Here is a 22,075-nt window from a genome sequence, read left to right as displayed (position 1 = left end):
ACACAGAGATGCCCACCCAGTTTCACTTGTTCAAAAAGACAGCAACTGAGAGATGTACAGAAATATCCATAATACACATAGAGCAGATACAGCAGCACAGAAACACCTGTGTACAAACTCCCTCCATTTCCCAATGTACACAAACTTCTCTCTACCTGTGAAGACACACCTGAGGAGAGCTACAATGGCAACAGAGAAGCCCAGCCTACACGCAAAAGGAAGAGCTCCATCTGGCAAGCCACACGCTGAAGATAGACCAGGAGGAGGATAAAAAAAGTGCAACATAAATGCCATTACAGCAGCTTCGAAGGAGAGGAACTTGAAGAGCCTGAAGCTCTAGAAGGTAGGAAAACACCCAACCCTGTGGAGTTCAGGGTAGATTTCACTGCCCTTCAGCCTTGTACACTTGTCAAACATCCACAGTTGCCTCTACCTGGACCTGTGGAAAACTATTAAACACCTACAGGTTGTCATAATGTTAGCTGATGCTCAGAGACATATTCTGTGTGGCTAAATGCCACACCATTCACCCAACCAACTTAAAAAAAGCAAACAAACAATACAAACAAGAAAAGCCCAGAAAATTCCTCCTATCTGGTAGCGTCTGATTTCCTACTGAGAAATACAAACTAATACAAACTAAAATGTAAGCCAAAACTGCTCGTTTTTTATTGAAGAATGGAGAACAGCCTCTAAAAATTCACACCAGCCTGTGAGAGTGTTATCATAGAATCATAGAATTTCCCAGGCCGGAAGGGACCTCCAAAGGCCATCTAGTCCGACCTCCCCGCAGTCAGCAGGGACCCCCCCAACTAGACCAGGTTGCCCAGGGCCTCGTCGAGCCTCTCCTTGAATATCTCCAGGGAAGGGGCCTCAACCACCTCCCTGGGCAACCTGTTCCAGTGCTCCACTACCCTCACAGTGCTCCACTACCCTAATGTGTTAAACATTAGTTTGCTACAGAGAAAACTAAATTTGACAGTGAACTATGATCAAACCTCTCCAAAAGTGAAAAAGCATGAAAATTATAAAACAGAACACTACAGTATTTATATGACATCATAGGGTATGAAATTAAAATGTAGACCAATTGTTGGCACACTAAATGGAGAAACGAGGGATTTTTTTATTGGCAGATCTTATAAATGTGTTTCATATAGAAAAACTGAGCTTTTACAAACAATACAAATCAACAAAGTATTAAAATTCAGAGATGCTATGGAGTCTAATATGCTGAAATATGAAGTTTGTTTCTCATATGGCTCATTCCTTCAATGCTAAGATAAAGAGACAGATAGATACAGACAGACAGATAGATGGGAAGGGATTCTTTATCAGGGAGTGGAGCCATAACTCATATGGCTCATTCCTTCAATGCTAAGATGAAGAGACAGATAGGTAGATACAGACAGACAGACAGATGGGAAGGGCTTCTTTATCAGGGAGTGAAGCCATAGGATGAGAGGTATGATTTTAAGCTGAAAGAGGGAAAATATAGATTTGACATTAAGAAGAAATTCTTTGCTGTGAGGGTGGTGAGACCCTGGAACATGTTGCCCAGAGAAGCTGTGGCTGCCCCATCCCTGGAGGGGTTCAAGGCCAGGCTGGATGGGGCTTGGAGCAACCTGGTCTGGTGGGAGGTGTCCCTGCCCAGGGCAGGGGGTTGGAACTGGATGATTTTTAAGGTCCCTTCCAACCCAAACCATTCTGTGATTCTATAGATAGACAGATAGATAGGCAGGCAGGTCAAGATAAAAATTAGAGTTACAAGCAGAAGGTGAATCCTTCCAAGAAGGCAAATTTTTCATTAAAACCCTCACATTTCATTGAAATGTTTTTGATAAAATGGAAGCAATACAAGACCATAAATAAAATTCAGTGAATTCTTACCTTTATCATATTGTGTCAAAAAAGAAATTTCAAAACATTAAGCCATTCATATTTAAATAGTAGTTTGTTGATAATACCCACAGAATTTTATTCTTGTTAAAGCATGACACCATGCTGTCATACACACATTGTTCATGTGTCTCCATTCCAGTATCTACACTTCAGAACTTAAATAGTGGCACTGCCTGGCATCCCCTTTTCATTCAAAAGAGCAGTGCCTCCATGTTTTGGAAATGAACGTAATAAAATCAACAGTTAGACTCTGCAGGGCAGGAAAGGTATGGAAGGAGGAATATTAGGACTGTACCATGTTAATTTTGATTAGGCAATCACTGAGGTAAGACAAGGTCAGCCTCCTGTCTGTGGTGGTCTCAAGGGCAGAAGGTATGGCAATCCATCAGTCTTGAGCAACAACCTGAACTCACAGCACCCACATCAGTGCTGTCTGATGCAGGTAATTATTTTGACATCTGAAGGGGGTTCGATCCATATTTTCCCCAAAATCCTTCAGTATCAACAAATAGGGGAAATAAAAAGTATTACTCTTATTTGCATTGCATTAGTGGTGTGATAGTTCAATTCTCAAAACAAAAGAAATGTCTTAAACATTCTCATAAACATTCTGTCATAGCTGCATTCAGAGCAAGAAAGGAAAATTGGAAAGAAGGATCCCAGCTTCCTCTTGGAAAGAAACACCCTGGGGGTTGGAGGGAGAGTATTTCCTCCCTTGCCAAGGTACCAATGAAACAAATCCATGCAGGCTTGTTCCTTGAGCTGAAAGAAACAAACAGCTGTGTTCCACTTCAGTAAGCAATATATTAAAATAGTTGGGGGAAGGACAGAGGGATGACCTAAAGGTGTCCCTTGCCCCTAAGCACCTTTTGTAAATTGAACCCACTTAAGTTTCAAGTCTATCTCAGTTATCACCCTAACTCTCCCTGAAATCCCAGGGTAGTGGTAAATTACAATTACTAGGAAGAAAAACTAGCATTGTTTCCCCGAAACACTCAAAAATGCTATGTTTGGATTAGAGTAGCCACCTCAATCAAGTAGTTCAAGCAGTATTTATATGGAGGCAGTGGGAAGGAGGAGAACAGATATTCCTAATGGAAAAATTGTAGCCCTGTAATTAATCTATGTTAAAGTTCTCCTGTCCCCAAAGGAACTAGTTTAGAAAGAATGATTAAAACTTTCAGATGTTATTTAATAAATGTCCAAGAATAAAATGGAATGATTTCCAAGCTCACAAAAACATAAGGACTTCAAGAGCTGGAACGTCACTGTACAGCGCAGAGTCTGCTGGAAACTGCATCAGGGATGAGAATCATCCTTCAGTGTGCCAAAAGGATGGAGCTGCTGGAAGGCTGCTCTCTGCCACGACAACTTTGCCCACCAAAGAAGAAAATATCCCAGTTTGAAAATATAAAGCAAGATACCACATCACCATCAGAGGCTGAATTCAAGAAAAGCTCCATGTCAATATCCCACATTCTCTGTAGAGATCATTTCTTAGTATTGCTAATCTCTCATTGTAGCTCTCTGAAGAGATAGGGAACACTGTGAATGGCACTTTTAAAGGTTTTCAGATTTCTCAGTCACTAGTGAGGACAGTGATTAAAAGTATTATGAAGGGTTGTTGAAGTGTATCTTATCTTCTTGAAAGTGCTTCCACTGGAGCAGGGCAGAGAAGGAGATACTGAATATTTTTTACATCGAGTTAGATCATAGAATCATAGAATCACAGAATGGTTAGAGCTGGAAGGGACCTTAAAGACCATCCAGTTCCAACCCCCTGCCCTGGGCAGGGACACCTCCCACCAGACCAGGTTGCTCCAAGCCCCATCCAGCCTGGCCTTGAACTCCTCCAGGGATGGGGCAGCCACAGCTTCTCTGGGCCATGCCCTAAATAAAACATTCTGACCACAAATACTTCACCTCGATACAAGACACAAAATTTCCACATTCCTGAATTCATTCTCTTATACTTTTAAAATCTACAGGGTACAACATTTACTTTTCTTAGATGATTTAACCTTGTTCTGACACGTCTGAAAGCTGAAAAATCAGTGTTCCAGCATTTGAACATGGTATTACTCTCTACAAACATTTAGCATACAGAAGAAGTGACAGAAGATAACACTTAATTTGTCATATTGCAAATTAATTGCTTTTAAAGGGAAATAGTGAACGTACATCTCTATCTGGAGTTTTGGCTATGTTTTCACCTGAAGAGCTTTAGCTTTGTCTTTTAAATAGCTTACTGTCTTTACATAGAGCAGACACAGAATTATGGATGAGGTTGACACTGCAGTCTTTCCCAGAAGGCCTATGCATCACAGGCAAGCCCATCAGATGTTTTCAGCACATCCTCATCGGAAAATATTTTAAATTCTGTAAGATCTGTGTCCAGATGAAAAGTCAATAACAGATAATGCATCCTGGACACAGAAATGTAGCATCACCTGGGGGGATAGGAAGTATGAGTTGCTTTGGAATCTCAGCTAAAGGGCCCCACACTTTATTAAACCTGGAGTTGTGAGTGTGTAGGTGTTGGATTACACACATCAATCGGAAGAGAATGATTTCTGGAGGCACTTATGGAGAGATTTTGAATTACGGTACTTATCAGGCCCCAGGGAGCATTTTGGCAAGTTTTTGAAATGCATTCATTAATTCCTCATGCACTTTTTGGAGACAGCTACAATGACTGAAGCATGGAGGCTGGAATGACCCTTTGCTGTTTCATCACATGTGATTTCCAGCACAAAAGCTGGAGAAGACTCAGGGAGCAGCCACATGTGCACCCTGCAGAGCACAAGTCCTTGCTGTCAGTGGCTGACACATCTCATGGCCTGCTCCTTCAGCAACTGTCTGTAACTCTGGGGTAAAAGCATGGCCACATTTACATAATTGGAAATATTAAAAAGGTTTTACAGCACCAGCATTCCACTTTGTTGCTCTGGGTGGCATCTGAATTTGATGTAATCTGAGCTGAAACAAGATGCAAAGAATTAAGATGTGAATCATGGAATGGTTTGAGTTGGAAGGGACCTTAAAGATCATGGAGTTCCAACCCCCCTGCCCTGGGCAGGGACACCTCCCACCAGACCAGGTTGCTCCAAGCCCCATCCAGCCTGGCCTTGAAAGGAAGTCACAAGAGGAACTATTTCTGTTCAATCTCCTGTGGTGTCTCTTTACAGCTGTGCTGTAGCTGGTTTTGGTGGATGAAAAGAAGGTTCCTTTTGTTGCACAATTTAGAACAATATTCCATCACTGAGCCCAAAAGAAGGTCCAAGAATCTACAGAAGACATCGGTTCAGTGATTCCACCTCTTTGTTTCAGAACCAGAAGCATTCTCCAGGAATGGCTGATAATTAATTACAAGAAAAATAAAGTGAAGCTCAAATATAATGCAGATACTATTAATAGAATAAAGATACACTAGATGGAGAGTGTGTCAAATTCTACAGTAGAACATCTTCTGGCATAGCAGCTGGCATATTAATCATTAATCTTCCAACAGCAGGGATATGTATGGAGCTTCAGAGATTAAATTCCAGTTCTCCATAATGCCAAGTTTATACATTTGTACTGCTTTTTGTAAGTGAAAACACCACTAGACTTCTTTGCTGACTGAACCGAACTTACAGTGTTTTCACTCAGCAGTGTGCCTTGACAGTTTTAAAGCTATCATACAGTGTTTTCACTCAGCAGTGTGCCTTGATAGTTTTAAAGCTATCATAGAGGAAACTTTTATTGACAGCACATATTAAAATTAGTTGCATGTTCTCTTAAGCAAACAATCCATAGAAAAGAGTATCTGACCGTACTATTCAAAGGAAAAAAAACAAACAAACAACTATCAAATTAAACTCTACTTGGCTATGCTTTAATTTTATTTAACATGTCAGGAAAAAAAGCAGCAACCAAAGTCATAAGGAACCTCCATTTCAGAGTTCTAACTTCTAAAGATGTGTTTTCTTTTAACCAGCAACTTGGTAATTAAATTAATTAAAACTAATTCGACTAATATTTCAGCAATATAGCATTAAGTGTGCTGTCACACCAGTGATCTGTTTAAACTTTACTGGATTAACCCCAAACATTTGCACTTTCAGCTAAAATTGTAAAGGGCAAAAACATCCACAAAACTAGGCACTTGCATTTCCTAACTACTTGCTGCCTAAACCAAACAAAGCAGAAGCCAGGGCCAAGAGTGAAGGGGCATCAAACTTCTATCAACACAGGAAGAGCCTTTTGCCTCTGAACATGGATTATTGCACACCTTTTTTTCTGTTGGGAAGCTGCCTGGAACCAGCCATACAAAGGTACTAAAAGCGTGGTAACTTCATGGTTAACCCACTTGCTGCAGAGAAGCCCAGGTTACTGTAAGTTATCCCATGGATCTTTTCTGTATTTTACATTAATAGTTCATTGGATTAAAAGTAAAGCACGTCCACATAGAGCCAGAGCAATGAAATGATAGTGTCACACATGTGCGAGTTGGATTTCATTTAGTTCATAGATGTCTATGAGTTTAGTTGTTGCAATATAGAATTTCCCTTGCCCTTAGTTAGTTATCCCTTTAAGTGAAACGTAGCCGTACCTGAAGCAACACTCCAGGGAGTAGGAAATAAGTAATTACTGACTCAGGAGAAAGAGACTTAAAGTGCGAATAAAGCCATATTTTTGGGAAGCGTATTCCCCTAGGACAAGAAGCATTTGTTAATACTGTATGTGCACAGTGCAGCTGGTTGCTATGTAAGTGCTTTTAAATTATTGCTTAAGTTTTCAAGATAAGGATATGCTCAGAGAAATCTTCCACTGGGTAATATTTAAAAATAAACTGTTTCATTTTAATAACTTCTGCAAATAAAACTTCTTCCCCATTTCTCCTTCAGCCATGCCTACAAATTCTAGAGCTAGACATTGGGGTCGCAAGAAGTCACTCTTTCAAATCTGTCTAATGATTAAGTTACTTGATATGAGCAGTAGAGACCACGTCCACATAGAGCCAGAGCAATGAAATGATAGTGTCACACATGTGCGAGTTGGATTTCATTTAGTTCATAGATGTCTATGAGTTTAGTTGTTGCAATATAGAATTTCCCTTGCCCTTAGTTAGTTATCCCTTTAAGTGAAACGTAGCCGTACCTGAAGCAACACTCCAGGGAGTAGGAAATAAGTAATTACTGACTCAGGAGAAAGAGACTTAAAGTGCGAATAAAGCCATATTTTTGGGAAGCGTATTCCCCTAGGACAAGAAGCATTTGTTAATACTGTATGTGCACAGTGCAGCTGGTTGCTATGTAAGTGCTTTTAAATTATTGCTTAAGTTTTCAAGATAAGGATATGCTCAGAGAAATCTTCCACTGGGTAATATTTAAAAATAAACTGTTTCATTTTAATAATTTCTGCAAATAAAACTTCTTCCCTATTTCTCCTTCAGCCACGCATACAAATTCTAGAGCTAGACATTGGGGTTGCAAGAAGTCACTCTTTCAAATCTGTCAAATGATGAAGTTACTTGATATGAGCAGTAGAGACTGAAACTTATTAATATTATTGTGGTATTAAAATGAATAGAGATACATTAAGGTTACTTTTAAGATTCCCCAGATAAAGAATCAAGGGTGTGAAGGTCTTAAAAGGAAGCAGCAGAAACTCATACGACAATAAAACCATCTTATTTTACTCTGGGGTTTGAAAAAACAGACAGCTGCTTATTAGAAAAGTTATGTGCATTTTTATATACTGAGATACATTTGCATTTTTTTCATTAATAAGTACTGTTGAGAATGCTATGTACCTACATCATTGCCTTAGTAAATGCTTCTAAAAGCTAAGCTGTAAACATATGGCTAGAAAAAAAAATTATCTGTTTATCATGGGTCCTTTTCCATCAAAAAGCAGTAATTGAATAGCATCAGAAAGGAGCCATTAAGTATCTTTATGAAAAGTACTAAATCTACTCTGTTCCACGCAACTAGAAAGAAGCACATTTCTACGTGGCTTACACTGAACTTTTTGCGATGACTTTGAAGTGCCTGGTGCAGAGTCAAAAAACAAACTGAACCCACCTCCATACTCTGGCCAAAATAACTGGGGCAGCATCAAGAAGAACTTGAGCAGCTGACTCACAATTCAATTAGGCACCGCGACGGCAGAGTTCATTCCATAAGCTGCTGACAAATGGAAACTGCTTCCTGAAGCCAAAAAGGTCAAACAGAAAATGAGTAAGGCTTCCCACAGCTCAAAGATGAAAACAAGTTTATCACACATGCCTTCTGCGTGGCCTTCCCAGCTGCTGTTTATACTCCCCAGCCCCCTAAGCTCAGCCACTTCTTGCCTATTAAGAGCATCTCAGCTCCTCCTCAGGGTTCTCTCCTGACTTGTTACACTTCCTTGGCAGCTTGTTTGCGGTCAGGGTACCAGGTGGCTGCTTGTCCTCTCCAGTGCCAGCCGTGGCTCCTGGTCTGAGTCCTAGCATCAGCCAAGACTGCTTGCCACACATGTTAGAGGGAGTAGTGCCAGCCACAAGTGTTAAAAAATAATGAGATCATGTCAAAATCATGGGAACTAAATCAAAAAAAAAGGACATGAGATTTTCTCTCTGATTTAGTGTGAAAATAAAGTAATATTTTCCATGGGTTTACCCTTTATTCTTCTGATATCCTTCCCCCCGACCCCCTGAGAGGCAATCTTATGAATGTTTATAAATACTTAAAAGGTGGGTGTCAGGAGGACGGGGCCAATCTTTTTTCAGTGGTGCCCAGTGACAGGACAAGAGGGAACGGGCACAAACTGGAACATAAGAAGTTCCATCTGAACATGAGGAGGAACTTGTTTCCTGTGAGGGTGGCAGAGCCCTGGAAGAGGCTGCCCAGAGAGGTGGTGGAGTCTCCTTCTCTGGAGACATTCAAACCCACCTGGACATGTTCCTGTGGGACCTGCTCTGAGTGACCCTGCTCTAGATCTCTAGATCTAGATCTCTAATCACTAGAATCACAGACCATTCTGTGATTCTGTGATTAGAGAGCGTCCCAGAAAAATACCATTGTTCTGGCCAGTCCCAAGAACAGTCAGATCTTAGGAGCCCAAGACTTCACAGCTTTTCACAACTGAGACCAGTCAAGAGTGTTGCCATCCCATCACACTTTGATACGCTTGCATACATTTCCCACTTGCTAAATTAGTAATCATTCTAATGAGTGTTGATAGTACTCACAGTATCTGTAACTGAAAAGATTTTTGCCCTCTGAAGACCAGAAGCAGCATTTAAATTCTGCCTCCCTGCATAAAGCTTATCTTGTATTTCCTCCCATGTAATCAAAATATAAAACCAGACATGTCCCTGACCCAATCTCTCTGTCCTACCCAGCCAAAACCATCTTCAAGTTCTCAGACATGCAAGAACTTCTAGAATTAAGACGCTGTCAAATTCTAATTTCTTTCTCAACTCATTGTGGGCACTGAAGTCTATGAGATTTTTCCCAGGGATTAAATACGGTCACAATTACACCCAGAAATGGCACGAAGCAGAAAGAATGGAGCTCAACAGGTGTTCAGTGAAGCAACTGGAAGAAGACAAAAAGGCAAACCTACTTTACATTTTTCAGAAGTGTCAAGGTAAAATATGAAATGTAAGCCACTAAGGAAGAATAAAATCCATGAAAAGGAGATATTACTTTCACAAGAATGCTTTGCTGAGCACAACTGAACTAAATACAGCACATCAATGATAATATACTCTCCTATGTGCAAATGAGTCTTCAAGTATATTGCAAATATAGCCTGATTTTCTTTATGAATGACAAATTAATGAAGCCCCTTGCTGAAAAGAACTTCAAGGGACTATCCACATGGGGTTCCAGTAGGCTAAACATCTTACACATAGGAAGTCTATACCATGATGACACATATAGCAAGTACTTGCTCATCACAACGTTACCTTCCATTTTCCCTGCTTGTGACTGAGACAGACCATAGACGTTTTTTATGTATTTAGTTTGTGAGACAACAAAAAAGTTCACGCTATGAAACATACATGACAAACAATTCATTTTTATTTCTTAAACAAATAGATGGTTTGTTATACTGTGTTTTTTTTTAACAGTAGCAAGCAATTTCATTATATCATTATGTCTAAGATACAGGAACCAAGCGTACATAATTGAAGACAAAGGAAATTGAAAACACACTGGACAGAATTAACAGGTAAATGAAATCAGTAAACACAACTGCCACGTCCTTTCATCTGATGTCTGTGCAAAAGCATCTTCTAAAGTTCCCAGCACACAGCATACACCAGTGAGCTTATTTTAAACAGCAAATTTGCTTCAGTAATCCATATGGGCGACTAATGCTTTAAAATAGGAAATTCCTTTAGGTGCTTTATTTTCGCATGCATGCTTCATTCCTTCTCGGTACGTTCCCCTTTTTAACAGAGTCTTTATTTGTTTTAAAGATCAAAGTAGATAAACTCAACACAAAGCTATGGGGCACAGGCAACACCTGTTTCTGCTACACCCACCCCTCTAAACTCTTTCACTCACCCCCTCTTTGGACCCCTCTCTGCAGGTGACTGTGGGTGAAACAGCTACTTCTCTGTGAGACCTGAATGGGACATACACACTGGCAGATGTGGGCGGATACTTGAATGTTTATTAATCTAAAAAAGAGCAAAGATTACAAAAATAGAAGGAGTAGAAAACCTTAGGCAAGTTAAAATACATAAAATCTCTAGGTAAAGTTTATTTTCGGTCAGGCAGAGTTTAGTTTATCAAATGTCAATCTAAAATAACAAGGGGTATAAACTAAACAAAATCACCGTAGTAACTTTATACTAAAAGGCGACGGTCACCCTTCTTTCCTAAGGCCACTGTACCACAGTAAATACTCTGATTCAGTGCATTACAGCATCCACATATCAGAGCAGTTCCACTTATGCACTGCTGATACTAGAAAAATAATTTAATTTAAAATTATTATGTATAGACTAAAGTGAATTTTCAGGTGCAGTTTTGATCACCGTAATTTTGTTTTAGTTAAATTGTTCTTCAACAATCCCACTGATTTCACAAACCTGTGAAATCAAAAAGAAAAAACACAGAAATTAGGGCTAAAATTCAATGTACACAAAAGCAGGATAAAAGGGAAAATTAATCCTTCATTGTAAAACTTTTCCGTAATGCTGAACTCACAGTTAAATAAGCAACATTGATCAGTATTTTCATGAATCCCAATTCATTTTTATTTTTCAAATATTCAGAAGCAAATCATGGCTGCTTTGGTTATATTAATTGCTCCAATTATTCAGGGCTTTTATTCTGCTGCTTCCTTTTCAATAGGAGCAATAGATTGCAAAAAATGACCAGTGTTGCACAAAGCACAACACAGGTGATGCATCGCATGAGCTGAGATAGCAACTTTTCTATTCCTGATTGCGTTCAGCTTGAAAACCTTCCCCAAAGCAAAATGGAAAATTAAGTTTTGCAAATATTTACGCACGCATATTGAAATGCTGATCTGCAAATGTTGCTGACTGTAACACAACCTGTCACGTTCCCCCAGACGTTTGTAAAAGGTGTAAGGCTGCAACTGGAGCTGTTACCTGGACCCAGTGAAATCAGGGTTATGAACTGGAAATACCACTACCCCATTCAATGACAGCTGGACGCACAAAGGTCCATGCGTCACCTTAGAAGCCTTCACCTTGCCATTTTTAAACACAGAAGGAAATCAGGCACAGCAGATTCATGTTTATTCACTCCTTTTGAACACATAAATACGCAACCCCTCTTTTGGAGATTAAAGAAAATTGGCAGGAACAAACTATTCCCATTATCTGCAGCTAAGGAATTAAACGCAGTTGGAACAAGATCTTAATTTAAGCTTCACTTTGCCAGGTGATACGCCTGGACTTTACACGATCCTGATATTCAACAGAGCAAGGTACATACCATGAAAATCTCTGCATAAAAAAAAAAAAAAAAAAGAAAAGAAATAAAACCTAGGAATTCCTAGCAACAGTTGTTATCCTTTATTAACCTTACATGTATTTTTTTTGGTCATTTATACCTAAAGTTTAACAACTGTTTTCCTTGGAGGCACTTCATTTAGCAGATATTCAAGCATTGTCACAGTTTGATCTTTAAGTAAAAAAACCTGTCTTAAGCAGGGGGGGAAAGAAAAGCAAATATATGTAATCCTGTTTCATTTGCATATTCTTCTGGTAACTGTTACCCACAAGAACTCCAGGGAGTGTGGTCTTCTTTAGCTGCAGAAGGAAATGGGATGCCAGCCAGAAAATATATTCCTTGCTACCCCATATCCATCATGGAATTCTTGACTGATGAGAAATGATATTGGCAAGATCGAATCAACTTCTAGCTGACATGAAATAGAGAAGTGTCAAGGTGGAGATGCAAGAGATGAAGGACACCCTAAAGGGGTGAAGGGGAGAAGGGATTCTGTGTACCTTTTTCAATCCCCTAGTGAGACAGATCTCTAGCTGTCCTCTGAGGTCCCTTTGTTTCTCTCCTTACTTCAGAGGACAAATGGCTTGGACTAGATCCTGTCACTTTTATATAGCTGAAGGTAGGTAGATGAGACAAAGCATACCCTGACAGGCTCATTTCTCCAATATAAAAGGAAATGAGGGTGGTGAGACACTGGAACAGCTTGTCCAGAGAAGCTGTGGCTGCCCCATCCCTGGAGGGGTTCAAGGCCAGGCTGGATGGGGCTTGGAGCAACCTGGTCTGGTGGGAGGTGTCCCTGCCCAGGGCAGGGGGGTTGGAACTCAATGATCTTTAAGGTCCCTTCCAGCCCAAACCATTCTATGATTCTGTGATCTCAAAGCTGTCTTCAAACCAAAATGATTCTATGGTTCTGTGAAAACATCCTGAAAACGAGCAAGATGGGGACCTGAGGACATACCAGCAATGCACTGCACGAAGGGAACACCCACCACGTACACCTCCATCCCAGCCCTCTCCCATCCATCCTCCCAGTGACTCGCACAAACATTAAGCAGCACTCAATTATCACCAACAGTGACAAACTACAGGACTTACTTGGGCAAAAATAGCTGAAAAACTACAGCCATTTAAAATTTAGTGAAATCACATCAGAAAGAAACACAGACAGACATTAGAATCAGGGCCAAGACTCATGACACATTTTTAAAACATTAATTGCTGATTTCTCATAGCTTTGCTGTCAGTTATTACATTTTATCATCCCACTTCACAGCTCAGGGAAATAAGACATGGAGAAAATAAGGGTTGCCCAGATCCTGCTGTAACACTCACACTGGCACTACATGTTGCCAAACAAGATTTAACCAAAATGAACAGAAGTCACATATCAAGGATCAACCTTTTTCCTTCCTCTCCCCCAGACTTCCACATTCATGAATTTTCTCCCTGACAGGGTCAAAAGCAGTCACCATAATTATGTCACAAAATCTTAACCTTTTCCATTACAGAGCTTTTCCTATTTGAATTTGAATCTTCATGATAAAAGAGGAATTTCTACAGGTTTGGCTTAGAATAAATCTTGGCACGTTTACAGCAATAGGATACTAAGGAGCGTTAATTTGTTTTTAGAGATTGGAGAATACTGGGTCAAAGAAAAAAAATGAAACAAATAAATTTATTCATAGATCCTTCACCTCCTGGTCATTTTTGCACTCTGGGATTAGAGTCAAACATTGTACATTTTTTCTGGTTTCTGCAGCAATCTGTCCCCTCTGCTGAATCAATCAGTCAGCTGTGGAGCCAAAAGCGTTTCAAGGCCTTATTTAACACAAAAGGATGTTCTACTCCCTGCTTGCTGCTCCCCAGGACTTGCACTTCATGGGGTCATCTGCATTCAAACAAATTGAGTGAAAAGTAGGTGTAGAATGTGACCAATGTGCTTTGGTAGTACTTCAAGACTACTTCTTGCTCTTTCTTCACTTCTGTAAATCACCAGTACACAAGGTACTGGTGAAAGATGACAGGGTTTGATAGCTTTTGAAAAAGTCTGGGAGAATTAAATGGAATAAAAAGCATGTGCAAACCTATGTGTATAGGTTTGCAGTAAGATCTTCTTGGCCTTTAGTGAAAGCACTCAGCCAGCAGGGCAAATGAAGGAATCAAGAAAGGCATAAAGGAATGTGTCCATCAGTGTAATTTGGTCCTCAGCTCTTTCCAATGCTCTGTACTATGAAGAACATATGAAATGGCCAGTTCCTTCCAACTGGGACATCTGGACAGCAGTCCCTTAGTCTAATGGATACGCTCCTCATGCCAGATGCAGTTCCATAGGACGACTTTGCACCTCACAATTTTCACAGGGTTATAGTCACTTGTCTTTACTACAGCCCATGGGGTATTCTTTCATGAGTATTTTTGGGTTGAAAGGCCAGCTGAAGCAGTTTCAGCTCACCACTGTCAGATATTCTCCAGAGCTCCTCCTGATTCACACAACACATATGGTGGGGAGCCAAAGGAATGAGCACCAACACAGGACTGAATTATCGGAGTAAAAATATTCTTTTTACTCAGAGATTTTTTTGACAAGATCAGCCCTCAGTTCACTCTATGCCTTCACAAAGAGCTACATTTAAGTTACCTTTACTCAACAAGTGTGTTGGAAGAGCAAAGTCTAGAAAGGGATGGATCAATATGATATAATCAAAACTGAATCAAGCCATTTAATTAAAGTTCCTTCATCAATATGCAGCAAATTAGGCTATATTCCCATTAAAAAGTCACATTTTTTTGCTATAATGGCTAGCCTTGTTAAGTGGTTGTCACTGATTAGTGAGTAAAAGCTTTAGTTTATTTTATTGTCTGAAATTCTTTAATATTAGAGAAGAGCCTTACTTTCCTAGGAGTTTATCATTATTTATTATACCCTTTCAGACCGATCTTTTAACAGCACCATATTAAACAACCTGTGTTTCAACACATACGTTATACTTTGTGATTCAAATCAAAGTTATTGTATCTATCTATCTATATATATATATAGTCTGCTATATCAATATACAGCTAGTGGAGTATTATTATCATGCCTTATGTATATCAATATATGTTTATATTCTTACTTTGGAACAAAATTTTAATAAATTTTAGTGCAGTTTTTTAGAGATGAGCATAGATGATTACCTGTTGAACTTACCTGTGTATCTATCCAGGCACAGAACTCTGGAATTTAAAAAGTAAGGACAGCCAATATTTTTTTAACAGCACCATATTAAACAACCTGTGTTTCAACACATACACTATGTTATTCAAATCGAAGTTATTGTATCAATATATATATATAGTCTGCTATATCAATATACAGCTAGTGGAGTATTGTTATTGTGCCTTATGTAAATCAATATATGTTTATATTCTTACTTTGGAACAAAATTTTAATAAATCTTAGTACAGTTTTTTTAGGGATGAGCATAGATGATTATCTGTTTAACTTACCTGTGTATCTATCCAGGCACAGAACTCTGGAATTTAAAAAGTAAGCACAGCAAATTTTTTTTTTCCTGAAAGCTTAGAACTCCACTTGCAAATGTTTTTTGAATTTAAAAAATATTATAAAAGCAAAAGACTTATATCACTGTTATTATATACACTGCTATTTAATATAGGATATTCACGTCGTGCTATATCAATATACAGCTAGTGGAGTATTGTTATTGTGCCTTATGTAAATCAATATATGTTTATATTCTTACTTTGGAACAAAATTTTAATAAATCTTAGTACAGTTTTTTTAGGGATGAGCATAGATGATTATCTGTTTAACTTACCTGTGTATCTATCCAGGCACAGAACTCTGGAATTTAAAAAGTAAGCACAGCAAATTTTTTTTTTCCTGAAAGCTTAGAACTCCACTTGCAAATGTTTTTTGAATTTAAAAAATATTTTAAAAGCAAAAGACTTATACCACTGTTATTATATACACTGCCATTTAATATCGGACATTCACGTCAATAAAATTAGCATGAACATATTTTGTTCTTTGAAATCTACAGGCTTCTGTGATTATCTAGAGGACAGTAAAGTTTAACAATGTTTTATTAATATCTTTGTTATGGTCAATACTAAGAGAAACTGTCATCTCTTATGTTTCCCAGGTGTATATTTTTGGATCACTAAGGACAGCCATTACTTTACCCAGAGGCACCCTGACTTCTCAAGTAAATGATTTTTTATTCCAAGGATGATAATGAAAACAACTGGAGAAGGGGATGCTTTCCAGTTTAAAATCACTAGAATAAACCTTAGAATAAAAATCACAAAACCATGCTTACAGGTACATGGAGTTATGCATATCTTCAAGGATTTGTAAGAAAACAGGTAGAATATAGAATCATGATCATCATCTCTACAATGCCTAAGATGCAGTGTCCAGGAAAGCAAGAAAAATTGCACATTCAAACTGCTCTTTATGAGAATGAGTAAGAATATTCATGGACACCAGGACAAAAAATCCTGCTGTGATCATCTACTTTGATCTCCTGTACACCTGTATAGAGCCCACAGAATCTCCTGCTGGATTATCTATCAATCAGCTGTCATTTAGAAGGCCCCATCACGTCGTGTTAATAACTCCAAGTTTATTGCCTCCCTTAACTTTTGCTTACAATGCTTAAGGCTCCTGGTTGCTAGGACACAGTATTTAATTTCCTTCATCACAGTCTGATGAGTTGTATCTTTTTTATTTAAATGTCTACCTAGAGACAGCAAGTCATCTCCGAGGTTCCTAGTTGAGTGCCTTTAGGTGAGGCTAACTCCCAACAGGGTTTCCCAAACCCTGGGTTGTTTTTAAGCATCTTCTGAAATCTCTCAAGTAATTCCAATCTTTCTTAATGGCAAGACACCAAAACCACAGTTTTTTACTGATGTGATCTGGAATAATTACTTTGCTACTTAACTTGTTCGGCATTCAAGGAGTGGTCTACCCGTCTTTGTAACAGCATTATGCTGAGAGCTCACACTGAGATGATCTTCTATGACCATCCTAAATCCATTAGGTCACTGCTTTCCAGGACAAAGCCTCATTATTCTACAGCAGAGACAGATACATTTCTCTGGTGCCAGATATGTTTCAGTTGGTTCGAATATATTTCATCTGGTTATAATAAAGTGCATTTTACTGGAATGTGGCCATTATACCAAGGGATTCATATCATTTAATAACTTCAACTTGTCCTTCCCACCAATTATCCAAAACTATCAGACCCTAATGAGGTCCATTCATCTACATCTTCCCATTAGAAACTCTAGGTTTCGATTCCTCAGTGAGCCAGCTTTTAATTTACCTAATGTGTGCCTTGATAATTCTCTATGCCATTTTTTAAAATTATAGTGTCATTTTTTATTACATTAAATGTCTTTAGGAATCCAAGTTTACCATAATAATACAAGTTGCAGAAAAAGATATCCTTAGGTTTGGAAGCTGTACTGAAAACAGCTTTCTGCACTGAAACAAATTTCGAGAATTTTTTTTTCCTCACTGGAGTGGAAAATTCTCTTCTCCTCCCAAATTTAGTTCAATGTGAATATTTCCAAGATGAAACCAAATATTATTCAGTAGAAACAAAGTGACATGTACTAAAGCCTTAATGCTATAAGGAGAAAATGATAGCTTTGGATTTAAGCACATCCATTCAAAAAATAGGAATCTTGAGTCTAACTCCCAACATTCCCGAGCTGTATTTGAACTCTTCCCTCACTATCCAAGTCATCTAACTTCTGGTTGAAATAACATCAGTCTATATTTTTGTTTCACTGTCTATAAATAATTAAATCCAAGTGGACAAGTTTCCATGCTGGAAAATTGTTTTCTCTCGTTTTCAGACTCAAAAAGCAGTTATATGAAATGGTGCAGCTTAAGCTATGGGTGTCACAAGCCATCCAGGAAAGACCATCCAATGGGCCTGGAGGAATTCTGTTTTCAGGAACACAATCCTGACTGGTATCCCATTTCTGAAGTGGGTGGACACAGAACTGTCTAAAGCTAAAATACCTACCCAGACACAGGTAGGGAGAATGAGAGACCACGTATCTTCTTTAACATATGTAAATGTGCACTGGAGAAATCTGGAAAATGACTCATACCCCAAGCAGACAAAAGCTTCATGACACTCCCTACAAAGGTTACGTGGGATGGGGAGATTTGACTTTTTTTACTCCAATTTATATCACCACTCTCGAGATATCAAATGAAAGAAAGATACCAATAAGTTTCTCCAGAAGATTCATGAATCTGGAATTAAAGTCACTTGGAAGTTCAAGACACATTCACTTTTGTGACAAAAAAGTGCATATTTATAGTGAATTTACTATTCATTGGGAAAATACAACTACAAATATTATGTTCTTATTAATCACACATATAATTGGCTGTCACATTTGAGCAATGCCTCAGCACTACCTTACTCCCTAAAGAAACCAAAACTAGCCTTGCCCTAAGCTCATACCCACTGAAAGAGATGTTTCCAGTACTGCTGTACTCCATCAGAGCAGAACACAAACACAAATGTCTGAATTTGACTGACAGAAATGAAATGTGTTTATGATAATGTCATAAAGGTTGCAATAAACAGTTGCTGCTCTAAGCCAGATTCTGTCATTCTTACACTGAGTACTACCTGACTCAAGCAATAGGAAACTTTTACAGAAAAAACATATTCCATCAGTAAACTCCTTCTTACTATCAACTCTGATCAAGCAATTTTCAAAACCTTAGGAACACCTATTTTCATAATTAAGAAAAACTTACTGTTTATCCATGTGAATTTGCTCAACATAAGGAATCTAACCCATGTACAAATATTGTATGGTTTGGAATTTTACTGGAACACAGCCTGAATTTGTTTTTTCTACAAAAATCCCCTGTCTTTCATTCTTTCAGTCTTGTTCCTAAGTGGATGTTTGTGCAGAATGGGAAAATGAAGGTTTGCTTCAATACCTGTTGAAGTCACCAGCAGAGCGTCTTTGACCACAGAGTTTTAAGACCAGTCCAAGAATGAATGGAGTGGAAATCCCACTTTTCCCCAACAATCAGCTTTGATTTATCAGCAGCAGACCTTCCACTGCAGACTTAGAAAACAGTTTGCAGATGTCTTAGTGGCAAAACATTTAAGTTTCTTGCCCCAGGTCAGTAGGTGAGAGTTCAAGCCTTATCCCAGATCAGCTGAGCTAGAAATAAGCATCTAATGCTCCTGTTGGCAAGTTGGTGTGAAGTGATAGTAGCCACACTGCTTAGCATGCCATTGACTACAGAAATGGACGTGCCTTAAGCAGATTAGGGCAAGGGAACACATATAGAAATATGTATATTTTAAATATGGATTAACCAAGTAGCAAGCTCGCTAAGAGCTTACATTATTCACCTGTACATTTGCCAAATGGACTGACTGCAGGTGGGGATCCCTGTGGCCAAAGCTGTGAGACCTGGGGAAACCTGCTGTGTGGGCGACTTCTTCAGTTAGGCACCCAAGAAAGCAGACTCGGGCTTTTGGGGAGTAAATCCATGCCAGGACTAGAGATAGTAGGCCAAATTACACCAAAAGACTCTCTTTGTCTTTTCAAGATTCTTGGAAGCAAGTGAAGCATTGGAAGTTTCCAATCAGCAGTATTTGTAGAATCTGTTCTCAAGGGAAAATTCAAACTGACTCTTGCCAGTCCCCTGAAAGGCCAAGTTTCTTCTTATAACAGTTGGCTAAGAAATGCTCTGCTGATTGTAGATTATGCTCTTCTGTCTCCTTGCATCAGTACTCCATAAAGGAGAAAATTCTTCTTGCCAGCTCAGAGAACTCTAACCAAACTCAACTATTGTGGAAGTGATGAATATTTTTTCCAGACCCCTCCTTTTTCCAAGAATGATCTCTATGCATCCTCTGAAAATTCTGTTCAGAGAATCAGCACACAAGCAAACTACTACAGGAGGCCCTGTCTACAGGTGTTTTAGTGATACTAAAATGACAAAAGAACCACAACCCCTTGATTTTGGGTCATATTACCTTGGCCATTTTCACTCCTCTCTGCTCGGTGTGAACAAAGGAGAACACATCTAGCAACCAGAAGAAATTTAGTTACTAAATGACAGTAGATCTTAAAAAAGCATGTGTTCATTCCAATTTTTTAGTAACAAAATTTACATTATAAGAGCAGATAATTATGCATCTATCTCTCTCTGACATATGGCCACAAACTTAATTAAGCAAACAAAGAGGAAGAAGGAGAGGGTTTGCTGCAAATAATATCAACAGTGCTTCTTGAAAACATTCTTTTTTCCTTCTTTAACATAACAAATCTTTTAAGCTGTAATCATTTATACTCTTTTATATGAGTACCTGTTTGATTTCAAATTTTGTCATAATTGGTACAAAGCTTTAAAAATTATTGACTTCCAGTTATCTTTGGATCTTGCTGATAAGGGTAAATTCTTAAAATACTGTCAGAGAGCCTGCAAGATTTAGAAAGTAAAGCCTGATTTACAAGAGCTGAGAACCTAGACCTCATTTCCATAAGACAAGATGTCTGCTGTCATACCCATTTTGCAAATGATGTTTGTTGGGAGATGCTGAGATGCCGAAGTGACCCAGTTCTGTTCAGATATCACTGGCTTTGAAAATAGCCTCTTTAAACTCCTACATCTGACTATATTTGAAACTGTTACCCCCAAATTTTTTCATTCTTGTAGAACACTAACCAGAAGGTATTAATTTAAAAGAACTCAAGGTGACTCACAGAGCTTCTCCTTATGCATTGTTAATTTTCCCACTACCAAAAACGAGCTTTACACCTGGCTGCTATTATCTCAAAGTAGTCAAAGAATGTGGTAAATATTATCCATGTTTAATTTATTAAAAGCTGAGTCAAAGAACAGGTGTTGCTATTGTAAAGATTAATTTTGCAGCTCTTCTGCTCAGACTCATAAATTACAAACTCCGGGGCCCCCTCGACACTAAATCACACACACAACATCCACACAGATTTATTAACTTTAGGGTGAAAAATGATGTGCAATCTTGCCAGCTGCTCTGCCTACAAGCACTGGCATCAGCAGGTTTGCCAAGCCCCTCACCGACTCTCCACATCACCACTGGAGTTGTAAAAAAAGGCTCTACTTCGTCAGCAGCGGCACCTCCACACTTTCTGCTTGCCAGTGAGACTCAGATATAACCTTAGACGGGGATGATAACATTCTAATTGTTATTTTTAATAACATGCATCATTATCAGAGCTCAGATACAGGAAGTATTGCTTTGACCAAACATTTCTGTTCTACTCCTTTAGCTATATTAGTAGAACACTGACTTCCTATAACGGGTGCAGCAGTTAGTTACCTACACCACAGTTCACAAAGGGAAAGTCCTGTTTAACTAATTTGATATCCTTCTATGATAAGGTCATCTGCCTGGTGGATGAAGGAAAAGCAGTGGGTGTAGTTTTTTATGGATTTTAGTAAGGCTTTTGATACTGTCCCTCATAGCATCCTTCTGGACAAGTTGTCCAACTGTGGCATGAGTGGGCTCTTGGTCCGCTGAATGAAGAACCATCTGAAGGGCAGAGCTCAAAGGGTTGGAGTGAATGGGGCTACCAGCGGTGCTCCTCAGGGTTCGGTTCTAGGGCCAGTTCTGTTCAATATATTTATCAATGAGCTGGATGCAGGAGTTGAATGCACCATTACAAGTTTGTGGATGATACCAAGCTGGGAGGTGCTGTTGACTCTCTTGAGGGACAGGAGGTCTTGCAGAAGAATCTAGATAGATTGGAGCATTGGACAATGATTAATGGGATGAAGTGGGATGAAGTCCAAATGCTGACTCTGTGCTTAGGATGGAGTAATGCCAGGCACAAGTAAAAACTGGGAGTGGAGTGGCTGGGGATCAGCCCTGTGGAAAGGGATCTGGGGGTGCTTGTCAACAGCAGGGTCAATAGGAGCCAGCAGTGCCCTGGTAGCCAAGAGGGCAAACCGCATCCTGGGGGGCTTCCAACCCAGTATAACCAGATGGTGAAAAGAGGTGATTGTCCTGCTGTGTTCAGCCTTGGTGTGGCCTCACCTGGAGTATTGTGTGCTCTTCTGGGCCCACAACTTCAGAAGGATGTGAAGGTCCTTGAATGTGTCCAGATGATGGCAGCAAAGCAGATGAAAGGGCTGGAAGGAATGTCCTATGAGG

General features: G+C 39.2%; 1 protein-coding gene across 5 annotated transcripts in view; it reads right to left on the bottom strand.

The window, feature by feature from the left end:
* The window catches only part of LOC106886591 (chromosome unknown open reading frame, human C8orf34), a 231,210-nt gene that overhangs the window by 17,851 nt on the left and 191,284 nt on the right, over nucleotides 1-22,075 (bottom strand). The window contains exon 13 of one of the 5 annotated variants that reach the window (XR_001411693.1): nucleotides 7,971-8,096. The exons of 3 other annotated variants lie outside the window; for them this stretch is intronic. Coding sequence is in view for 1 of the 2 variants with exons in the window: in XM_014939662.1 (XP_014795148.1) it covers nucleotides 10,968-10,975 (8 nt within the window). In the remaining variant the exon portion in view is untranslated. Of the gene's footprint in view, nucleotides 1-7,970; nucleotides 8,097-9,987; nucleotides 10,976-22,075 lie in introns of those variants that run through there. One more of the 5 variants, XM_014939662.1, reaches the window with a different exon arrangement.

This window comes from Calidris pugnax, unplaced genomic scaffold, assembly GCF_001431845.1.
Source record: "Calidris pugnax isolate Ruff unplaced genomic scaffold, ASM143184v1 scaffold5, whole genome shotgun sequence".
Taxonomy (NCBI): domain Eukaryota; kingdom Metazoa; phylum Chordata; class Aves; order Charadriiformes; family Scolopacidae; genus Calidris; species Calidris pugnax.
The sequence above is the reverse complement of the archived record's forward strand: the minus strand, read 5'-3'. Positions and strand labels throughout refer to the sequence as shown.